This window comes from Panthera uncia, assembly GCF_023721935.1.
Source record: "Panthera uncia isolate 11264 chromosome B2 unlocalized genomic scaffold, Puncia_PCG_1.0 HiC_scaffold_24, whole genome shotgun sequence".
NCBI classification, from domain to species: Eukaryota; Metazoa; Chordata; class Mammalia; order Carnivora; family Felidae; genus Panthera; species Panthera uncia.
In genome coordinates, this window is record NW_026057580.1 from 37605756 (window position 1) to 37627306 (window position 21551).

Sequence of the window (21551 nt, forward strand, 5' to 3'; positions counted from 1 at the left end):
TAAATGTACAAAAAGTAATATACAGATGTCTATAAAACTAATATTCTGCCTGTTTACACCACTACGCTGTATGTTTGCAAGGTGTAAACCAACACTGTTATTTTCCTTTGCAGCAGGTATACTCCATACTAGAAGTGGCATTTTAGGTTAAAATGCCAGTATGGTCCTTTACAAAACAATGGTTAATCATGAAAAGACAACATCAATGTATACTTATGGACATTTATTTATAGAACTTAAAGAAAACAGTGAAGAAGGATCAGCAATCTGAAGACATGACTGTGCATAAAAACTTGGAGAAGTCAATGACAGGAATAATTGAAAAGTACAGAAAGAAATAGTTTACATACAGAACTATATAGCTTCATGCATGTGTCAATGAAATGTTGACTTGCTTTTAGTTTCCCACAATAAACGAAAGCCTCCATGTACAATAGTCATTACACAAAGACGTTTCAGAAATATTTTATAATGATATTCTCTCTGCCATGTTCATGCCTCATCATGCAGCATTGTACTGACTCACTGTCAGTGCATGGTCAATGCATTATAAATTACTACTCTTGAGGGAGGTCAACAAAGTAAGATGACTTTCAGCCATACTCTTCTTAAAGTGTTTAAGTCTGAAAGTATTCCTCGTGAGTCAGAATTTTTGCATCTGTTTTGAAGGATTACAAACTCCTTTTAGGTTTTCATAGAGGTCAATTGAAATACAGTAGTAGCTTTGAGACATGAGTCATAGAATTTAACTGGGGTTAGGAATTTATGTAATATTAAAAGCACATTTTAATGGAAATAAAACAAAATAAGCAAACATTTGCTTTAATGAACTGCTGCTTCCAACTGTAGGTGATGGCTTTTTATTTTTATTGGATACTCTAGCAATGGAATAAATGTTATTTTCTTACTATCCATACACAGGCAGTGAGATTAGACTATTAATCTACATGCATGGTTTAATTATTCAACATTCTGCTGTCTGTAATCATACTGCAAGGTTTAGCTGTAGTCATCGCTTAGTATAACAAGCATGCAACAAATGTTAATACAACAAGAGGTATTAAGAATATCATTATAAAATATTGTTCCAGTAGCAATGGCTCAGGACAAATTTAATGCAAAGGCAGACGCAACTGGCCTGAGCATGCTTTTAAAAAAAAATCAGTACATGGAAAAACAGTACCACCAACCTTGCAGGGAAATTGACCTGAAGCAGCAGACATTAGGTTAAGACTGCTGAAGGGCAGCAGCGGCCCACCTTGTTGATTTCCAAATGACCAGGATTCCAGAAAAACTGAAAAATTGACTGTTGGGAAAAGTCTTTAACATTTCAGAGGTTTTTAAGGTGTTCATAGAAACTCAGATGTGGTACTTGGGAATCGAAAGAATGGCCGGCTAGCATGTGTACGACAGAGAGCCCACTCCACTCTTCTTCCTGCCACTTTTATCACACGTGAAACCTTTCAGCCTTGCCAGTCCATTTATAAGTTTTTGTTTGTTTGTTTGTTTGTTTTGCAAAAAAAGATAATAAAGCAGATGTGAGTATGGACCCACGTCAACTTGAATCAATGCAAAATGTATTTTCATTAATTTTGAAAATCTTTTATTTTGTACAAAAATAATTCACAACTGTCATTGCATTGTCACAAGCAGTGTCTATGTTCCCTAAAACAATGGAATGTTCCAGATGCTGGAATATTTCAGATATGAGCTACCTACATAGGGATTATGATGACAAAGAGTCATAGTTGCATACAATGAGAATCTGAACCAAGAGAAATAGAACTTAAATTATAAATAAATAATATAGCAATCAGATATATATTCAAAAAACCTGAACACTGATAATGAAAAGACTAAAATTTTAGGTATCCATGACTCTAGTAGAGTAATTTCCCATTTATGAATAATGTTTTCTGTTATCAATAAGCTGTGCTATGCAAACCGCATCCTGGTGATATTCTGGTTTCATGAATTGGCAGGATTTAGGACTTTTTAGGAATGATAATAATAGCTAGCATTCTCTGAGTGTCTGCTATGCAATAGGTAGAGTACAAGTCACTTTATACGTTGTCTCTTTTTTCTCCTGATAACAATCCAGCATAACGTGCCCTGTTACCCCTGTTTCACAGATGAGTCAGTGAAATTTAGAGAGGTGAACACAACTAAAAAGCAGCAAACCTTTGATCCCATAGTCTGACTCCAGAGCACACAACTCTCTACAATACTGGGTTGAATGTAAAGATTAGGAAATATTTGAGAGAACGACTAACTTTAGAAAGCAATATTTGTACACAGGTGCTTATTAACATATATACCTCTACATTTTTCAATCTATAAAAAGCATTGTTTGATACCTGCTCAATAATATATTTGTGGTATTCAGATATAGATAGAATTTGACTAATTTTACACACTTTGTTTAAAACTAAAGAATCTAGCTTAATATATAATTTAAAAAAACTTTTCACTATGGCAACCAAAAGGAAGATATGTCCAAGAGTTTACCAACTCTACAGAGATTAATGGATGGATGGAAAGATGGACAGGTAGGAGGAGAGAGTCTAGTAAGTTTTGCTAACACATAAAATATGTTAAAGATAAAGCAGAATTCGACAACATCCTACTAAAATACCATCTTGACGAACTAGTAAGATTTTTAGTCTGGTCTTTGTGATAACAACACTGAAAAGGATACTGCCCTAATGGCAAAAACCTTTAGAAGTATGCCAAGAGTGGTTTTACTCTATGCAGTTGGCATTAATTTATATCTTCCATCCAAGGCTAGTATAAGTTTAATGATCTTTGCCATGATATATTCATTTTATTTGCGTTTATAAGATACCAAAAATAAACAGTTGAAAACTTAATATTTCAAACAAGGGATGGATTATTCCTTACACATTACAGAATGTGTTCCTTCCTTTAACTGGGTTGACCAGTTTTTAAGCAAGAGAGAACAGTGTAAGCAAACCTGCACTAAACCAGGAGAAAATCTGGGTCTCATCTATACCTTATCCCGAAGTAACCACATTAGTTGACTGAGCTACTCAGCCTGTCTCCCTCATTTGGAAAATGAGAGAATTAGAATAGATGATTAGAAAGTTCCTCTGTAGTCCAAAGTGTCTGTTTTATGACACGGGATTATCAGATAAACATAGACATACAATTATATATATATATATATATATATATATATATATATATCAATTAGCCTCTTAACCTAGACACAAGACAGTTAAAGCTTATGGCCTCAACTCACTGCTGAATTGATAATATCCAGGTACTCCTCATAAATTATAAATATAAATCAAACTTACTAAAATTAAAACACTGTTTTTCACAAGATGTGTTCATCTTGAATGCTAGATTAATGAGAAAGGTGTCTAATTCTCACTAACCTTTAAATGTGAAATGTTAAATTTTCTAAATGGCAATTAATATACCATATGCTACATGAACCAAAAATGATTCATACATTATAGGTCATACAGAACACTGGCCACTATAAAAAAAAAAAAAAAAGGAGATGCAAAAAGTATGTGCCAAAACTTTTAAATTAATATGAAAAAGAGCACTGTTCTCAACGTATAAAAAATTAAGTAAGTAGAAATTGGTTGAAAAATAGTATGACTACGACAGTTCAAGTATGAGTTGTAAAAGGGAAAGAAAAGCAATTATGGGCATTTCATAACTAAGATCAAAATGACAAAGCGGGAAACGGGGAGGTCAGTTGAAATTTTGAAACGTGCCCCAATATTTCCAAGAAATTCTCTTTCCAGCCATCATTCCCAGAAGGGTCTTGGCCACAAATTCTGTTAGCTCTTCACAAGCTCGATGGGACCACTTAGTTGGTAGTTAGCACCAAGCTGTGCTGTCCAACACAGGAGCTGTATGCGTCCAGCCACGTGTGGCTATCAAGCACTTGAAATATGCACAGTTCAAAATGAAATGCGCTGCAAGTGTAAAATACACACCCAATTTCAAAGACTTAGCACAAAATTGTAAAATATCTCACTAATAATCTTTAAATTGATTACATGTTAAAGTGATAATAGTGTGGATATATTAAGTTAAATATACTATAAGAAGTAGTTTCTCATGTTTCTTTTTCCTATTTTAGTGTGACAACCAGAAACTTTAAGTTACACATGTGGCTTGCATATGTGGCTTATAATATATTTCTATCTGACAGTACCAAATTAGAGAATAAGGCACAAAAAATGAATCCCATTGAAATATAATTACTAAATGCTGACCTAAGGAGTTGGGAGACAAGAAAGACACAGCTTAAGAAAGCAAAAGAAAGAGCTGCATCAAACTGAAAAGATAAAATGTGAGAAATATGGAAATCATCAGTAATGTAGATAGTAAAATGTTCTCCCTTTTGTTGTTGAGTACAGTTGACACACAATGTTAAAACGTTCTTTTTAACTGCACTTTGCTAACCAGCCATTATCCAATTGAGAATTGATTTTTTCCACTTACATCATTTCCAACTTAATTCTTTTCCTAAAAATTCTCAAATCTTTCTGATTTTCAAATAACTATTTTCTTAATGAGCAATAAATAGGCCACTTGAGTGAATTATCTAAAAATATCTTTAGTAGGGCTTCCAGAAGTTCCTCAAATAAAATTCCTTCCTAACAACGACATAGAAAGGAACATTAAAGGCAACCTCATCCGCGTATTACTTCACAGAAGCCACTCTGAAAAGCCTCTACATTGACACAGCATCAGTTAGATAAGAAAAACAGCAAGTTTCTGTCACTTTTCTAAGCAGGCCATCCATTTTGGAGCCTCTTTGTTTTCCTTAATCTTAATTTTTTTATACCTGCAGTCCTGAAGTCGAAAACCAAACACAATAGAAAGTTATTGAAAATATCAGTGTTGTCAAGAAACAGCTCTACTTTCCCACAACCTCTAAAAAAGCACAACCCCCTCTCAAACCCCACAGCTACCCCATGCATGTCTTTTCTCCCTTAACCCTATCAGGGGCATTTTTTAATTGAAAAAAAAAAAATGTCTGTTATGGTATTACCCGATTTATCTTGCAGAGCAATAACTCTAGTTTGTCAGGTCTTGAATCATACTTGAGGGAACACAGAAGCTCTCATTGGGTTAATATAGAGAAATAACTTTTTCAATAAATACTGAGAAATTAGGCCATCAAGGGCACACAACAAAAAAGAATAAACTGAGGTTGAAATAAGCAAAGGTCCTTCATTTTCCACAAAGCAGGGCCACGACCTTGCTTGACAGACCTTGGGGCCACGACATCCATCTCCCATTCCCTGACAGACTCTGCTCAGGTCTGATGCTAGAGGGAAGAAGGGAGGGACCGAAGCTGGGCTCCTCTGGCTCCCACTTGCTTCCTGGGTTGGAAACCTTGGCACAGATCCAAGCTAACTGCGCGGGGCTGGGCCTGAGCCACGTTCCTCCCGAAAACCAAACAGGGACAGCAGTCACCCTGGGCCACGCCAACACATCCTGGGTCCGGATCTCGGCTTGCCACCCATCCCCTAGGCGATGTGTGGCTGCCACCTCACTTTGCCTGCACCGTCAGCCTAACGACTGCGCTTCCCACAAAACACACAGAGACGCAAAGCCGGCACTGTTGGAGTCTTTTATTTCATGCTGTCACCGAGGTCGCAGCCCGGAGCCAGGTGGTAAACAGCCACGCGAGTAAGCGTGCCCGCGCTCCGGGGCTCCTGGGTACCACCAGGAGTCATCCTGTTCGTAGAGCTGGGTGCAGCTGTCGCCCCCTCCCGGACGGCCGGTCCTCTCGGAAGGCAGCACTGTAGGTGGCAGTGTGGACAGCACACCGCAGGGACAAGCGCAAGGAGACCACACAGCACTGTACGGAATGGATTAAACAGAATACGAAAGAGCTGGACCTGAGAGCCAGAAAATGGACAGACCTCAGGAGAAGGGGGCGTTTCTCTTAGAGGAGAGAAACCCCGGAGAAAACACGAAGTACAGAAAAAAACAGAGCAAGCAATAGTGGCAAGATTGATTTGTTTTTTTCCTTTCTAGAATTCTGCATTGTCACTGACAGAAGGGGGAGGAAGAGCATTTTACCTTCTGCCTCAATGGAAGACAGCAGCAGGGCCGCGCCCAGGGCGGCAAGCGCTGGGGGAAGCCTGGTCCGCATGCTCGGCCTCCGAGCTCACAGCCGCATGAAGGGATCTGCGGGAGGAAGCAGTGACCGTATCAGAACCGGGTCCGGGCAGGCCCGGAACCAGGTTAGAACTGGAGCCTGGACCTGGGCCAGGACCCGACCAGATCTGCCTTAATAACCGCAGGGCCCAGCCTCGAATATAATGGGCCTATTGTGGAGCAGTGTAAGTCAAGTTCATCTACTGCAGTTTAATCATGGCACTAAGAGGGATTTCAAGTTTAAAGAGGGTCCTGTTTTCCTGGAGGTTGGTCCTGCTTAGCATCCCCGGGTGACGGCCTTACCAGGCCCCACATGACTTCATCCTGCCTTGGTGATGGCTAATTCAGAGGTCATTTTATCCCTGACTCAACTAAATGTCTCTTCCAGCTGGGGATTTTATTTGGCCTGCAGCTTTTTCCTAGCTGCTGAACTCTTTAGGTAACTGTACTTTAGTGGTCTCAAGGTAATTTGGAAAAGTATAATAAACCTCTTTTACTCTCTTTTTTTCTTCATTTTGTTCTTCCTACCAATATGCAGCTCTTTAAGGTCTGAAATGGATTATACAGAAATATGTAAGGCCCAACTGAAACCTGACCCTACTGCTAGCTGTGTTCTCTTCACATCTGATAAATCCTTTACCCAAAATGAGGAGATAACAATTCTAAGATATATAATTTTTAAAAACAGGCAATAGAAGAGACAAAACACTCTCATCTGTTTTCCCAAGAGATTTTTAATAAAAATTCCCAATAATAATTAATATTTTCATTTAACTGTCCACTTAATCCAGAAGATTACAAGAATATATCCTCCACAGGAGAATACATTCTATTCTGATTTTTCCTGATTCTGTAACTAGGTTATTAATTTCTTAAACACAGAGTCTTATTCATCTTTCGTGATTCCCAGCACATAGTAGGTGCTTAACTATGTTGGCAGAAGGGAATCTTCTAAAATATTCTAAGGTCCAATCCACAGACAAAAGATACTAGCAATGAGCTGAATTGGGAAGTTGCCAGAGGCAAGACATAAAAAGAGAGTTGACTGTGAAGTACATAAGTTATTGTAAGGCAACGGGCAAGGCTGCTTGAAAAACGAAGTCCTGCTTGGGAATCCAAAAATGAGCCAAAGGTCAAGCCCTCTTTGAGAAAAGAAACTGACAAGCTCCAACCATGCCCTTCCAAATTATTGGCACAATGTATTAGGGCATCTTTCCTCGGCCTGAGTGTAAATTGCGTTTTAAATGTCTGATGAGCAGGCGTGCCAAATTGCCCAGAGCTCCTTTTCATGAGGCCAAGATTAAAATGTTGGCGCTGCTCAGAAGATTCAAGGACTCCAGCAATTTCTTTCTCCCTAATTAACAGCTGTTTGACATTTCTAACCCTCTTCAACCATCAGTGAAAAGCAGGAGGTGAGCCTAGCCCATTGTTCCCATCAGCTGGCCTTAACTTTGCTACAATAATTTCCAACTCAGTTGGCAGTCGTGCTCGCGAAGAGTTAAAGGCTGACTGACAATCCAACCATCAAAAAGCTGCGTTCAGACTTTTTTTTTTAAATCCCTGAACTCTTCACACACACACAAAAAAACCCTGAGAAGTGGAAGCGCTTTTGTCTGGGTCGAGAGCGCCACCTATTGGCTGCCTGACTCAGCGGCAAGAATGAATCACGTCGCGTCGGGATATCCGAACGTACAGTCAGTTCTACCAGCCCGCCAGGCATTCCGTCCATATGTTTAAAAAAAAATTTTTCTCTCCTTTTAGCCAAAACATTTACGTGAACGCAAAGGTCGGTGCTTCATTGAGCATTCTCAGACATAAATGTCTGAAAGCGGCCGCCCCTACGTGTCCGCAAGGATTCCCTCACTTCACCCTCATGAATGAAAATGAGTCAGCTGCGGAGGAGCGGGTGCGGGGAGAGGGGAGGGGGAGGGGGTAGGTCTTAAGAAACTGGTCTGCTTCCACCCATTGCCCCCCTCCCACCCTCCTGGAAAAGACCAATTCTTTAACTCCTGAGTGCAGTTAAAAAAGAAAATTACACCTCCCCTCACCCACGGGGTTCCTCCAGATCCGTGCGCGTCACCTACCTCCTCTTTGACCCACTGCGACCTTGACATTAGTTAGCCAAGGGCGAGTTTAGCGCTCCTTTCCTTTCTTGCTCCATCCTTCCCCAGTACTCCTGCATACTTTACGTAGTCCACGCTGCGGCGGGAGGGGGACAGAAAGGGGGTCCTGGAACGCCCCGAAAGGGTCACCCGAAGGTGCCTAAGGACCCTCGATTTGGGGTACCTCTTTTGCTCCCTGTCTTCGCGTCTCCGCTCCATAAATGAACCCGGCGCCCCACGCTCTCTGATCTTTATACACTATCTAGGATTTGGGATGGAAACTACTTCGAAGGTTCCGCGGACCCCTCGACCAAGGCACTCGGGAAGGGGTCGGGAAGGGCGAGCTTTCTCGAGAAGTTGAGGAAGTCGGCCAAGGCTGCGTCTCCTAGAGCCGGATTAACCCACCATCATCGCAGATGCTTTGAAAAGCCGAGGAGCCAAAACACTCGACGAGGAATCTGTCTCAAGATGCCACACACGCCCGCGCAGCTTCGACGAGCTGCAGAGCACTCAGCCGGCCCGCCAAAGAATTCCGCGCCGTGCGTCACTAAAATACCTTCCCAGCGCCGCGGCTGCACCACCGCACCCCGGGAAAGCTCCGACCAAGAGGCAGCGAGCGGCCGGTGGCCCCAGAACCTGGGCCGCCCTTCCTGGAAGTCGACAGCATCTATAGATGAAATCCCTCTACGAGCAGAAACGCGGAACAGGTTGCTTCACGCACACACGGCCGCCCTGCATCAACTCGTAGGAAAAGCTACAACTCTTTGTCCCGCAAAGATAAAATGAATCACAGAACCCCAGGACACCCGGCAAATCCCAGGCACTGCTCCACTCTGACCAGTCCAAACGGTTCTCGCGCGCGGTCCCTAGGGACTTAGGGCAGCGCAAGGAACTGGCTAGAAACAAGGTTCCCTAGTTATCTTTGTGAGGGACGAGATAAGGGGAAAGGGCTAGAAGCCGCACTAACCTGGGGCGGTGGTGTCCGAGGTAGCGGCGGCGACAGCGGCTTCCCGGCGTCGTAGAAGGCTGCGCTCGGCGTGACCCTCCGCACGCCCAGACAATTCGCGCCGCGCTCCAGGAGCACCTGGCGGCTGCCGGGAGGCGGGCAGCGGCAAGGCCACCAAGGTTGTGAAGTGTTGGAGTGTCCCGGCGGGAGCCGCAGGCGCCGCAGGACGGGCGGAGACTGCCCGGGACCGCAGCTGCCCGCGCGCGGACGCGTCTGCGACGGCTCGCCTTGGTCGAGTGGGAAGAGGCTCCGCGCCGCGGGCTACTTAATAGAGGGCTGTTCCCGGCTCTCAGTTTACTCGGTTACGAAACGCCTGAGAAGGTGGACGGCTGCCACGGGGTGATGTATGCTCCTCCGGCGGTGAAGGAGGTCTGCTTTTGGGAACGTGTGCATACTTCCAGCATTCCTTCGGCGTGAGGTGGCGATCCCCGTAGTAGCAATGCCCCGCCGGGAAGGAGGCGGGGGGGGATGTAGGGAGGGGGGAAGAGGGAGGAAGCGGGGAGGGGGACAGCCGCAGCCGGGTTCCCTGCCAAGGGAAGCCGCGCACTCTTCTGCTTGGGGCGGGCTGGGGAGCTCGGGTTTCCCTATCCTTGCGATTTTCTTTAATGAATTTATTTTCCTAAATTAAGAACAATGGGAGGGAGGGAAGCGACTCTCAGTTTCAGAACTGCAAGAATGTGTGACCGACCCCACCCCACCCTAGTCCCATCCCCCATCATCACCACCTACACTTCCCTCCCCCTCCGTCCTGGGTGCACTTAAAACCGATTTACAGGGTTTCCATTAACTAACTGTCTGTGCACGCGGCGCGCCTTCTGTCTTTTTCAATCTCTGAGCGGGCGATTGGAAACCCGTACAGCCGCCCTCGCGGGGCTCAGCGACGGGATGGCTTTCCCAGTCCTGTCTTACTTCGCTAATGCTTCGGGACGGAACTAAGAGGCTTAATTTGAGCCAAGACAGAGGGCAAGGGACGCAATGAAACCTGGGGGTCCTCAGCACAAGAAGCCGCTAGGGAACAAGTTGCAATCACGTTGGAAATTTGGCATCCGGACCACAGCATAACCTGGCCCCCAGCGGAGGCTTTGGACCAGAAACTCTGCCTTCCAACCCCGCGGGGTCGAGACAAATGAAAGTAAATTTCCCCCAACTAGCAAAGAGATGGAGGCCAGATGAGAGCTGACATTCTGCCAGCATCTTCCCCTTTTTACCGCCCCCTCCCCCCAATCGGCTCCACCCCCTTGGCCTAGAGCAGGAAGCCTGGCACTCAGGGTTGCCAAATTGTACTAGATGCACGGGAGGAAGCGCGGGGCTCTAACACTGTAGCATCAGAAAAACGCTCCAGGAGAGGTTCAGATTACACACGTCCGTGCCCTGGTCACAAGCTCTGCACTTTTGGCCTTTTGAAGCCCAGAGGTTAACCCTGCAAGAGTGAGCACCCCGGATGGGGGAGGGGGCCCGGAGGGGAACGCGGGAGCTATGCCCCTGGAATTGACCGCCAGCAATAGTAAAAGGGCAGGTCTTGTCGCCAATGTAAACCTCTCTTCCCTATTTGACTGACGTTTGCAAATCTGGCCTTCCCTCCAACAGGCGTGATATCCTCTGAACTTGCCTTTAGAATGACAAGAACTTGCAGAGCGCCCCCCTCCATTCCGCCCCACTCACAGCTGCCTCCAGCTAAAGCCAGAGGAAGCCAGAGAGAAGGTTGGAGGGAAAGAATGGAGAAAAATGGGAATCTCCACCTCTGCACATTCTCTGAGTACACACGGCCCACTCGAAGTCCTGCTGGGCAGCTGTCACAAAGAGCCCACACACGCGCACAGTGCCCAGGCGTTTTGCCCCTTCAAACTCTCACAACCCGGGTGTCCGGCACAAACCCCTAGGGCAGAAGCGCGTCCTGGACGTGAATGACCCGACGTGCACTACGCGGAACGGGCTCATCAGCTGAGTACCAGTGAGCTCTTATACCCAGCCGGTGGAGAGCGGTCCTTCGCTCGCTGGCCAGCCCTCTACCCGCACCCTCACTCAAATTCCTTCTTACAGACGCAAGTGGGCTGGTGGCAGACACAAGGACAGAGCCAAGAGGCAGATAAGTCCCGGCAGCCGCAGGCCGGTCATCCAGTCGCGCTGCGCTGCTCGCAGCGGACACCCTGGCCCGCACAGGGACTTAGAACCGCCAGGGACGACCCTTGGGAAACCGACACCCACTGTCTAGAAAAGGAAAGCTGCCGCCTCGCTGGCCAGCCAAGGCTGGCTGGGGTTTGCATTTCGCTCAGGTGTGTGTGTGTGTGTGTGTGTGTGTGTGTGTGTGTGTGTAGGCGCGCTTTTCTTTATGTACTTTTTGTTGTTTTTAATTTGTGATGGCAAAGTTGTACACCGGGGAGCAGTGTAACTCTGGTTTTACTGATTTTTTTAATTGTTATTTAAATGTTAGTTAAATACAGTGCAATATTGGTTTCAAGAGTAGAATTCAGTGATTCATCATTTACATACAACACCCAGGGCTCATCCCAACAAGGGTCCTCCTTAATACCCATCACCCATCTAGCCCATCCCTCACCCACCTCCCTCCATCAGTCCTCAGTTTGTTCTCTATTATTAAGAGTCTCTTATGGTTTGTTTCTCTTTCTTAAAAGAGTTCTTCCCAGTTGATTTGGCTCAGAGCTGCAAATGCAGAGTTGAACAGTCAGTCAGTCACCTGCTGGGGAGCCAAGGGCTGCCTTTTCCAGAGGCGGGAGCACCCCCCCCCAAAAGCACTCACATTGCACTGCTCTCCAACCCAAAGTGACATCCTGGGGACCCCTGTGGCCATCCTCTCTTGCTTAAGGCATTCTCATTAACAGACTTAGATTTAATGCATTTGAAAATAGTTACTGCAAAGGTCTGTCAGGAACAAACCACTGGCCGCAAACACCCTTGGTCCCTCAGAAAAAAGAATCTCTGCGAAATACTTCCAAAATAGGTTGAGAGGAAAAAGAAGGAAGGAACACTGGTTCGGGGAGTACACAGACATACATCCACAAGCTAATCCAAAAACACCCATTTTCACAAGACAGGTGTGCAACTCAAGGTTATGCAAAGAGGCACCTCGGGAGGGACTTCCAGCAAGACACCTGCACGGTTTGGCCTCTGGGGGCCCTTCTGCAAGCTAGACTCCCGGTATGGTAAGGGGACAAATAAAAAAAAAAAAAAAAAAAAAACGTGTAAACCCTCTTCCAATCTGCCCCCTTTTGCAGAGCGTCCAGTTCTTGATGCCCCTTGGAATCCATTAATGTTTGCAACAAATTGACATTTATCGAGTGAGGCAGAGATGGTTCAATTTATTCACTTTAGATGCTTTGTGTGTCTTTTATTCCTCAGGTTATACCCTGGGCTCACCCTTCCTCACTCTATCATCTGCTCGCCCACCTCTTCTCCCTTCGACTCCTGGGCTCCCGGAGGTTCCAGGGCTTCAGATTCCTTGTCCGACAGCGCGATCTAGCGGTGAGCACGAGCACTGGCGTCGGAGGTCAAAGTTCCAGAATGGAGAGCCAGAAGTTGAGTTGCAGGTGAGTTTTTGAAAAATGTGTCATTCATCCATCTGATTCCCAGGAATGTCTGGGAGGCGACAACATGGGAGAACAAGTGAGGAGGTGACATAAACTCTCTTTGTGTCCATTAACTAACCGCCTATAGAAATTCTTGCCCCACGGCTGCTGCAAGGTTCTGGTCAGGGATAAACTTAAAATGTGTGAATTTCAGGAAGGAGTTCAGATTACAGGGTCGTCCCTATTTATAAACAGGCAAAAGCAGCCTCCTTATTGATTTTCTTGGCGTTAACCTAACCAGCACTCCTGCTATAGGTGAAGGTGTTTCCACTGCAAGTTCTTGCTGATGTACCTCTAGGGGAAGGAAAGAGACACCCAGGCTGAATGTGCACAGTTGGTCCAGTTCTTGGGGCTGTGTGTGGGCTGTACCCAGAGTGGACTTCAAGGGTCTTGGGAGAAGAAGCCCTTTGAGATAAGAGTGTGGAGAGAGGAGGTAGTATTCTGTCTACACTGATTCTCAGAGGCAGAGAGGCATTGTATCTGAACAGTCAAGAAGTCACATCAAAAACAGTGTGTCTGAATCCTCTCCTTTAGAACCCTGTGCACGAAGTCAAAATACATTTGATGAGCACCTTCCATGTGTCTGCACAGTGACAAGCTCAGAGCAGTGGATACAAAGACAATTCAGATGTGGTCTTGCTCTCAAAACTCTGTCAAGGAACACCCAGGGCATTTCACTGGCCCACTTACATCTCTTGAGAGATTATGGCTTCAAAATGTTTTAAAATTAAAAATGAGAAGCAGTAAGCAACTACCCTGTCTGTACTAGCAAAGCTAAAGAATCCAGGGACCGAAGCCATCCCTACAGGAAGGGAGAGGGGATGTATTATGTTCCTGCCTCCTTGACTTCTTCATAAAGAACTATTCCAGAGAGGTCTCCAGGCTTGTGCGCACCTCATCCAGACCTCTCACTTGCCCTGAAAGGATCTCTCCCTTTCGGCGTGTGAGCAGCTGTGGAGCAGAAAACAGTAATTGCATCACATTTATCCTCCCACCCAAGGTGGCAAGTTCAACTTCATGTGACCTCAAAAAGTGTGGTTGCCTGGAAGGCTATGAAGCTTAAAACAAAAAATTTGCATCCAAATACACTATCTTCCTAGGATGAACCATTCAGATTTGATAAAAGTCAAATGCTGACGGGAGTCGATTATTCAGTTAGCTCTGACCTCCTTGAGCAACTATGAAAGATAAAAGGAAACACATTCACTTAAGAGTTAAGAAAGCAGCCCTTTGTGACTTCATTTCTATAAGATTCAATACTGTTTCAGTCATCCTTACCACCTTGGGACTCAGAATCTATTTATTTGGTAACTATCAAAGTAGGAAGGAGCAGGTCCAGAATTCCTAATCAGAACACCGCTCTGTGTGTGGACACTTGGTAAGTGTATACTGACATAAATTTGCAGGTTGCTGGAAAATGTGAAAAATCATTAGGAACTCATTTTTCAGGATTTGGTCATGGCCTTCAAACTGATTACGTAGTACACTGAAATGCAGTAGTGATGAAATCATAGTCAAAAGAGGTTTTATTGGTCCCAGTTGGAGCTCCTGTGTAGGATAAGTGTAACCAGACCAAGGTTTCATTTGATAAAGCATTTTTATACACTTACTACTTCATTCAGCTACATTTAAGAAGCACAGATACCCAGGTATTCAAGGCAGACAGAATTCCAGACTTTGAAATGTTCCTAAATCCAATATGGAGTGGAATGCGCCCTCTGGTGGAAAAGAGGGAAAGGATGGCCATTATCTGAGTAGACTCCTTTAATTGTTTTGATCTGGATCATTCATTCAGCAAACATTCATGATGTTCACTAGAAACTGTGAGGAATTTTTTTTAAAAAGCAAATCAAAAGAGGTCCTGTCCATAAAAAGCATAAATGTAGTAACAAAGACCAAAGTCGAAAGACTCAAGAGAAGTCTGGAGACAGTGTATAATTGGAAACTGACAGACCAGTATAAAAAATAATTGGGGGGGGGGGGAAATCATGATATACAGAAACAAGACAAAAGACATTGCAGGAAGCAATCAATTCAACCCACGATTCAGAACATTCTGCATAAAAAAAGCAATTTCTCCACAAACCGGTTTCTCCATAAATCAGTCTCTCCAAAACCCCATGACAAGAAAAAAGGGGGGAAAGAGTAGATTGTTATGAAAAAATATTTAAGAGCCATAGCAACCAAATAATAACAATAACAATAATAGTCGTCAAGAACTATTTTAGGATCTGAAATTGTATCCTACTTGCAAGCTAACAAGTTAACATACTACAGATTCACAGGATGCTGGCAGAACACACGAGGAACCAGAGACAAAGGACTGTGTTACTGACAGCAATACCAGTAGCCAGAGTATCATTATTTGCCCTGGTTCTCCAGGCCCCAGTTCCCACGGGGTAATGCGAAGAAGGCCCAGTGACCCTTACAAACTCAGTGGGTTGCACTGAGGGAACTGAACTGAGCTTGGGGAACCCATGTCTTTTCTAAGGGCAGTCAGCCTGCCTGACTTTTGCCCTGAAAGGAGGCATTATCTTTGTTACACTAGACAGTAAACAAACTTGCCCTTTGCTCTGGAGGGAGAAATTACCTTTGGTTCTTAGGCCGCTAGTATACAAACTCCCTGGAAACAATCCTCTAAAATAAAAGCATTCGGTGCCTCTGCAGAAACAGGAGAGATCCACTGGAGAGGTGTCTCCCAACAATAAGAATTGTTGCAAGTTTGTGCAAGGGAGAAAGCAGTGTATGCTGAAGTGGTCCCTAAAGAATTTCTGGAGGAGGAAGATTTTAAAGGACTAGCAGTTAACATTCCAAGCACAAGATTCAAAATGGGAAGTTGAAAAAAATAGCAAAGAGACAAGAAATGTCCTGGGCAATAAATAAAGCAGAGTTGTTTCAGCAGAAACTTTGTGAACACGATGGAATAGCATTGGAGTTTGGAAGTAGCTGAGATTCTGGAATTTAATCCTTTAAATATAATCATTACTGAGCAAATAATTGACAGGGCGTATCCCAGTCATTGCGCAAAGCATTTTACATACATCAGTCCATGACATTTAATTCTTATCTCTATGCTAGAGAGAAGGAATTGAGGCTCAGAGACGTCAGGTGATTTACCTGTTAATTTTGGAACCCAGATCTGAGCTCGGCTTTCTGATATCTAAGCTCATGGTCTTTCTGGTATATTAAAACCACAGAAGAATGATAAAAATCTTGTTGCAAAAAGCCTAATCTGACAATCAGGCTCACAGTAACTTGCTAGGAAGACAGCCTACAAGCAAGGAGACAGGGGGAGGCGGGGGTGGGGGGGGTGCCTGGATGACTCAGTAGGTTAAGTGTCCAACTTCAGCTCAGGCCATGATCTCAAGGTCCATGAGTTCAAGCCCCGCTTTGGGCTCTGTGCTGACAACTCAGAGCCTGGAGCCTGCTTTGGATTCTGTGTCTCTCTCTGTCCCTCCTCCATTTGTGCTTTCTGTCTCTCTCTAAGTAAGTAAATAAACTTTAAAAAATAAATAAAAATAAAGGGAGACGGGGTGAGGGGTGGGCCAGAATCCAGGTAAGAGACTCAGAGGGTCTATCTTGTGGCATTCACAACAGTGGCATGCAAAGAGGAAAATGACTGGTGTTAGGAAGTCATGATGGGAAAATATCTTACAATGATTGAGCAAAGTCAGATGACTGAATGACATGCCAGGGACACAGAGAGAGAGAGAGAGAGAGAGAATCCTAAGCAGGCTCTGAGCTGTCAGTGCAGAGCCCGATGCAGGGCTCCATCTCACGAACCAAACTGCGAGATCATGACCTGAGACGAAATCAAGAATTGGTCACTTAACCATTGGAGCCACCCAGATGCCCCTCTATACAGATTTTTTAAGAGAAAGAGATGTATCCTTCCTCCCATCCCCCCCCCCCCCGCCCCGAATTTTGCAAAGTGTGAAAAACTACTGAAGAGGTCACATTTGCACTGTGTGACAGGCAGTTATTCAAAGGGAAAAGGATGGCATTGTTGTTCCTTGGCTCTCCTGAAAGCTTGGTCATGGGTGGCTGAATACATAACACTGCATGTGATACAAAAAGCATCTGGGAAATGCTTAAACAATTTTCTCCATCCTCCCCCTGTCTATGCTGCCCGGGTGCTGGACTCATCAGGCTGAAAGTACATTAAATCCTCACTCAGTGTTTAAATTCAGAAAATCATTTCAAACTTTCACACATGGTCTAGTTTTTTTTTTTTTAAGTGTAGTTTTATTTATTGAATGGCTTCTTTTCTTAGATTTTTGGTTTTTTCCTGGTAGCAATAGCTTTGAACAAAACCACTAACTGCCCCCAAAATAAAAGCTTCTGTTCTCTGATGTCAGGAACACTTAAGGCCATGCTCACCACACAAGTGTAAGAAACCAAGTATTGAGGTTATGTTTTTATTAACACTCTTTTGAAATGAAGTCTTGTGCCTTCACTATTTTTATTATTACCTATGAAAATGAAGTTGAAATGTCTGGTCTTGCATTTTCTAAGCAGTGCCTGATGCTCTTTCCCATTTCTACACTGGAACTAAGGTGAGGATTGCAGCAAATAAATAATGGGCTTTCACAATATGGCCATTGTCTGGGCTCTGTGATTGGCTCAGTGATATTCCTCCCACTTCTGTCCTACTGGAAAGCCACCATGTGCCTTGAGGTGACCTAAGCTTAGTAGACCTAAGCTAATGGGACTCAAGCCTACCTGCACAAAATAATCACTCAAGGAGCCTGGAAAACTTCTCTACTGATGTCTGAGCACCACCCTTACACCAATTATATCTGTTCTCCAAGGAAGCTTGGGCATCTGTACATTTTTGAAGCTACCCTGATAATTCTGATGGTCTGTGAGGGTTGACCCGTGCTTATCTAAGCCAAGCGCCCTTTGCTATTCATGAAGTCTGTGCTGAGAAAAGCCGAGAACCCACCTGCCACCTGGAGGGCTAAGGGGAGCCATCTAGAACTGGCAGGTCAGGAGGACCAATCACCTGGAGAGCTGGTCCCCAAATCAGTGTTCCAAGGGAGTGTTTAAATTTGGGTTCGGTGTTGCCAGCCAATTGTTAGAAAATTATTTTGAGGAAACCCCTAAACTGAAGGAAGGTTGATTGGCCAGGGTCAGAGAGCTGGCGGTGGGGCAGCCAGACTCAAACCCGCCCACACCTGCTTCCCAGGCTTCCACCGCCCCCACTCCCATGTTACACCTGGAAGGAGTCCGTTCATTGTTGTCATTGTCTTTAAAGTTTCAGTCAGAAAAAACATGGTCAAATTTAATTGCCAAAGGACACTCAAGATGCTATTTCTTGTTCTTACTAATGTTGACATTAAAATATATATACAAAGATGAGGACAGAATTTGCTTTTATTTCTTCTAATGTAAATACTGTAATTTTTTTTTTACTGTATGTACTTTCAGTAGATGAGTTGAATACTTTTTTTAAGAGGTTTATTTATTTATGAGAGAGAGAGAGAGAAAGCACAAGCAGGGGAGGGACAGCGAGAGAGAGACAGAGGATCTGAAGCAGGCTCCATGCATGGAGGAGTGCTGACAGCAGTGAGCTCAATGCGGGGCTCAAACTCATGAACCATGAGATCATGACCTGAGCCGAAGTTGGACACTCAACCAACTGAGTCACCCAGATGCCCCATGAACACTTTTAGAGATAGAAATGAGATTATATGGTAGCCTCATCTATCTAATGATGATAGAAATTATCACAGAATGATAATAGAACTCTGATGTTTCTGTTATTATGGAAGAAAGAGAGAAAAGGAAATGGGGGACAACTAGCAGACTCTATGACCAAAAGGGATCTTAGAAATCATGTAACCCACTGCATCATTTCACATTTACAAAACCTGAGAACCAGAGCAGTTCAGGAGCTTGCTCAATAGTATATTTCTATCATTGGTGCCAGGACTAGAACCCAGGTGCCAACTGCTTAGATTGGTCTTCTTGCCATTATTCTGGGTACTGTATTCTTGAGCATGTCATTAATTTAGCAAAACATGTTGGGACTCATTGCCTCACTACCTCAAGAATGGGGTTGGACTAGAGCAGTGGAAGCTTGCTGCCTGTCACAACATACCTGCATCTGAAATCTTTTAAAGTTAAAGCAAAACAAAATTGCCACAAATAGGTAGTGATATACACATCTAGATGTGCCTGGCCCACCCAGCACTTACCGGTACAGCTGACAGAGCTGCTAATAAGGAGACCAGATGTCTGAGAGCAGTTGCCATGTGTTCTGAGTGAAGGTGGAAGGACAGACCCAGCACAGCAGACTTGTGTCCTACGACAGGCAGTGACTGCTTCCTTCCTGAGACCATCTTTGGGAATCCATAAGAACAGTGCCACACCCACTTTAATCTCTCATCTCTTAAAAGTGCCCACAACTGGCACTCTACTGCATCAAAAGGGTTCTGCTGCTAGCAACAGGGAACAGAAGTAACAGGGATTAAAACACTCATGGAAGTCAGGAGGTAGGCAATCCACATCTGAGATGGTGGACTTGTTCCACGAAGTCCACCGAAGCCCAGGCTTCTGTCATCTTATCAGTCCACAGATGAGGCTTCTGTTTCAAGATACCACATGGTCTAAGATGGCTGTTTTGGCTTCAGTCATGACACAGAAATTTTAGCCAAAAGGAAAAAGCAAAGGACAAAAAAAAAAAAAAAAAGTGGGGGAAAGAGGTCAGACAGTAATCTTTGTCGTCTTCAGAGGAAGATTCCCACAGGCTGCTCTTAGATGATTGTGATTATATTTCTTTGGTCAGAACTTAGTCACATGGCCACATCTAGCTACAAAGGAGGCTTGACAATGTAGTTTATTCTGGCCACCCAGGCACCCATCTTAAACTCTGAGGTTCCATTATGATGGAAGAAAGAGAGAAGCAATAATGGGGGGTGACCAGCAGACTGTACGACCAAAAGGGACCTTAGAATTCAGCAGACTCTACCACTGAGAAATAGTAATCCAGTGGTAAACATCCACCTTCTGTGGACATCTGGGCTGGACTGGGCACTTGGTAGCTAAAAAGTAAGCTAAGCCAATCCCCCTCCAAGGTGCCAAATAGTCCTGGTTACTGACATCAGATTTAATAAGACCTTAATCAGAATTTTGACTCATTCCACTCAGTCTGGAGATTCCACTGCCAAGAACAGAGGAATCTCCTTTGTGCTATTGTCTTCAGAAATTCCTTAACTCCTATTAACTTCTGGCCCTCACACTTAGCATAATTTTGAGATTGGCTTCACTTGAAAGCAAAACCATCCTGTGAGCTAGACAGCATATGGAAACAGCAGGTCCCCAGAGAACAAAGGGGCCATGGAATCATCAGTGATGACATCATTGCATAGACATGTGTTTTCCCTAGCGAGTCATTGACTCCGTTAAAACTTCATCTTTCCTATCGTAGAGGGCATTGCAAGGATTACATGACATCTTTTTTATAAATAAACATTATGCTGGAACACAAAAAAAGGCAAAAACAAGTGGAGTTATAAATAGAAAGGGAATATAGGAAAATTTCCAGGAAAACGTAGGCGTTTTATAAATGACTATGACTGAACTTCTCCTGTGAAAAGATGCTTGTGTTAGAGACAACGGAAGAGTCACAGAAGGATGCTTTCACCTCCTCAGATATTAAGAAGGCTCCTAGCATCTCAGATCAATTTGATATAATTTGAGTATTCTTTGTCATGTCACACTAGTTGAAACTGAAAGGCACATCTCAGTCACATCTATAACCTCACAATTTTAGGGGTGCCTGAATGGCTTAGTTGGTTAAGCATCAGACTTCAGCTCAGGTTATGATCTCAGGGTTTGTGGTTCGAGCCCTGACTTGGGCTCTGTGCTAACAGCTTAGAGCCTCGAGCCTGCTTCGGATTCTGTGTCTTCCTCTCTCTCTCTACGCCTCCCCCCCTTGTCCTCTGTCTCTCTCTCACACTCGAAAATAAATAAACATTTAAAAAATCCTTTAAAACCTCACGATTTTGGGGGCGCCTGGGTGGCTCAGCCAGTTAAGCATCCAACTTCAGCTCAGGTCATGATCTCATGGTTCGTGGGTTCGAGCCCTCCATAGGGCTCTGTGCTGACAGTTCAGAGCCTGGAGCCTGCTTCAGATTCTGTGTCTCCCTCTCTCTCTGCCCCTCCCCAGCTCAAGCTCTGTCTGTCTCTCTCTTAAAAATAAAGAAACATTAAAAAATTTTTTAAAAACTCACAATTTTGTTCTCTGGGTCTGAGGTGGACTTAGTGTGAAGAAATTTATGAATGTACCACCGACTACTACTGTAAAGCATGTGGGATGCTCTAAAGGGGCAGGAAAAGAGGTTAAATGAATCAGAGAGAGGGGACCATTGATGTGGTAGTTATAGAATGAAAGTCAAAAGAATGTTCTACAGAAGAGAATTCAGGGGGGAAAGCAGTTTTTAAAATTGGCCATTTAAAAGACATTGATGAAGTGTATATTTGCACTTACCAGTACATCTCAATGCAATGCCCACAACAAGCAATTGAAGTAGATGGAGTTACTCGTATTTCCGCAGCATCTCAGATGGAAGAGAAAAAAAAAAAAATCTGGTGTTTAAATCAAAGGTTACAGGATTTGCTTACAGCCACGTGACTAGAAAGCGGCTCGGCTGGTCCTCAAACCCCAATCTGCTGCCATAGCTGGCAGAGAAATAA

The 21551-nt window shown here is 44.2% G+C and overlaps 1 protein-coding gene across 5 annotated transcripts in view; it reads right to left on the reverse strand.

The window, feature by feature from the left end:
* The window catches only part of COL12A1 (collagen type XII alpha 1 chain), a 116988-nt gene extending 107670 nt beyond the window's left edge, over positions 1-9318 (reverse strand). For 3 of the 5 annotated variants that reach the window (XM_049652881.1, XM_049652880.1, XM_049652878.1), the window contains exons 1-3: positions 9229-9307; positions 8244-8358; positions 6082-6189 (exon numbers count right to left, since the gene is read on the reverse strand). In XM_049652881.1, coding sequence (XP_049508838.1) covers positions 6082-6154 — 73 coding nt within the window. In that variant the 5' untranslated portion in view covers positions 6155-6189; positions 8244-8358; positions 9229-9307. Of the gene's footprint in view, positions 1-6081; positions 6190-8243; positions 8359-9228 lie in introns of all 5 variants that reach the window. The other 2 variants (XM_049652882.1, XM_049652879.1) reach the window with 1 other exon arrangement.
* Positions 9319-21551: the final 12233 nt, after the last annotated feature.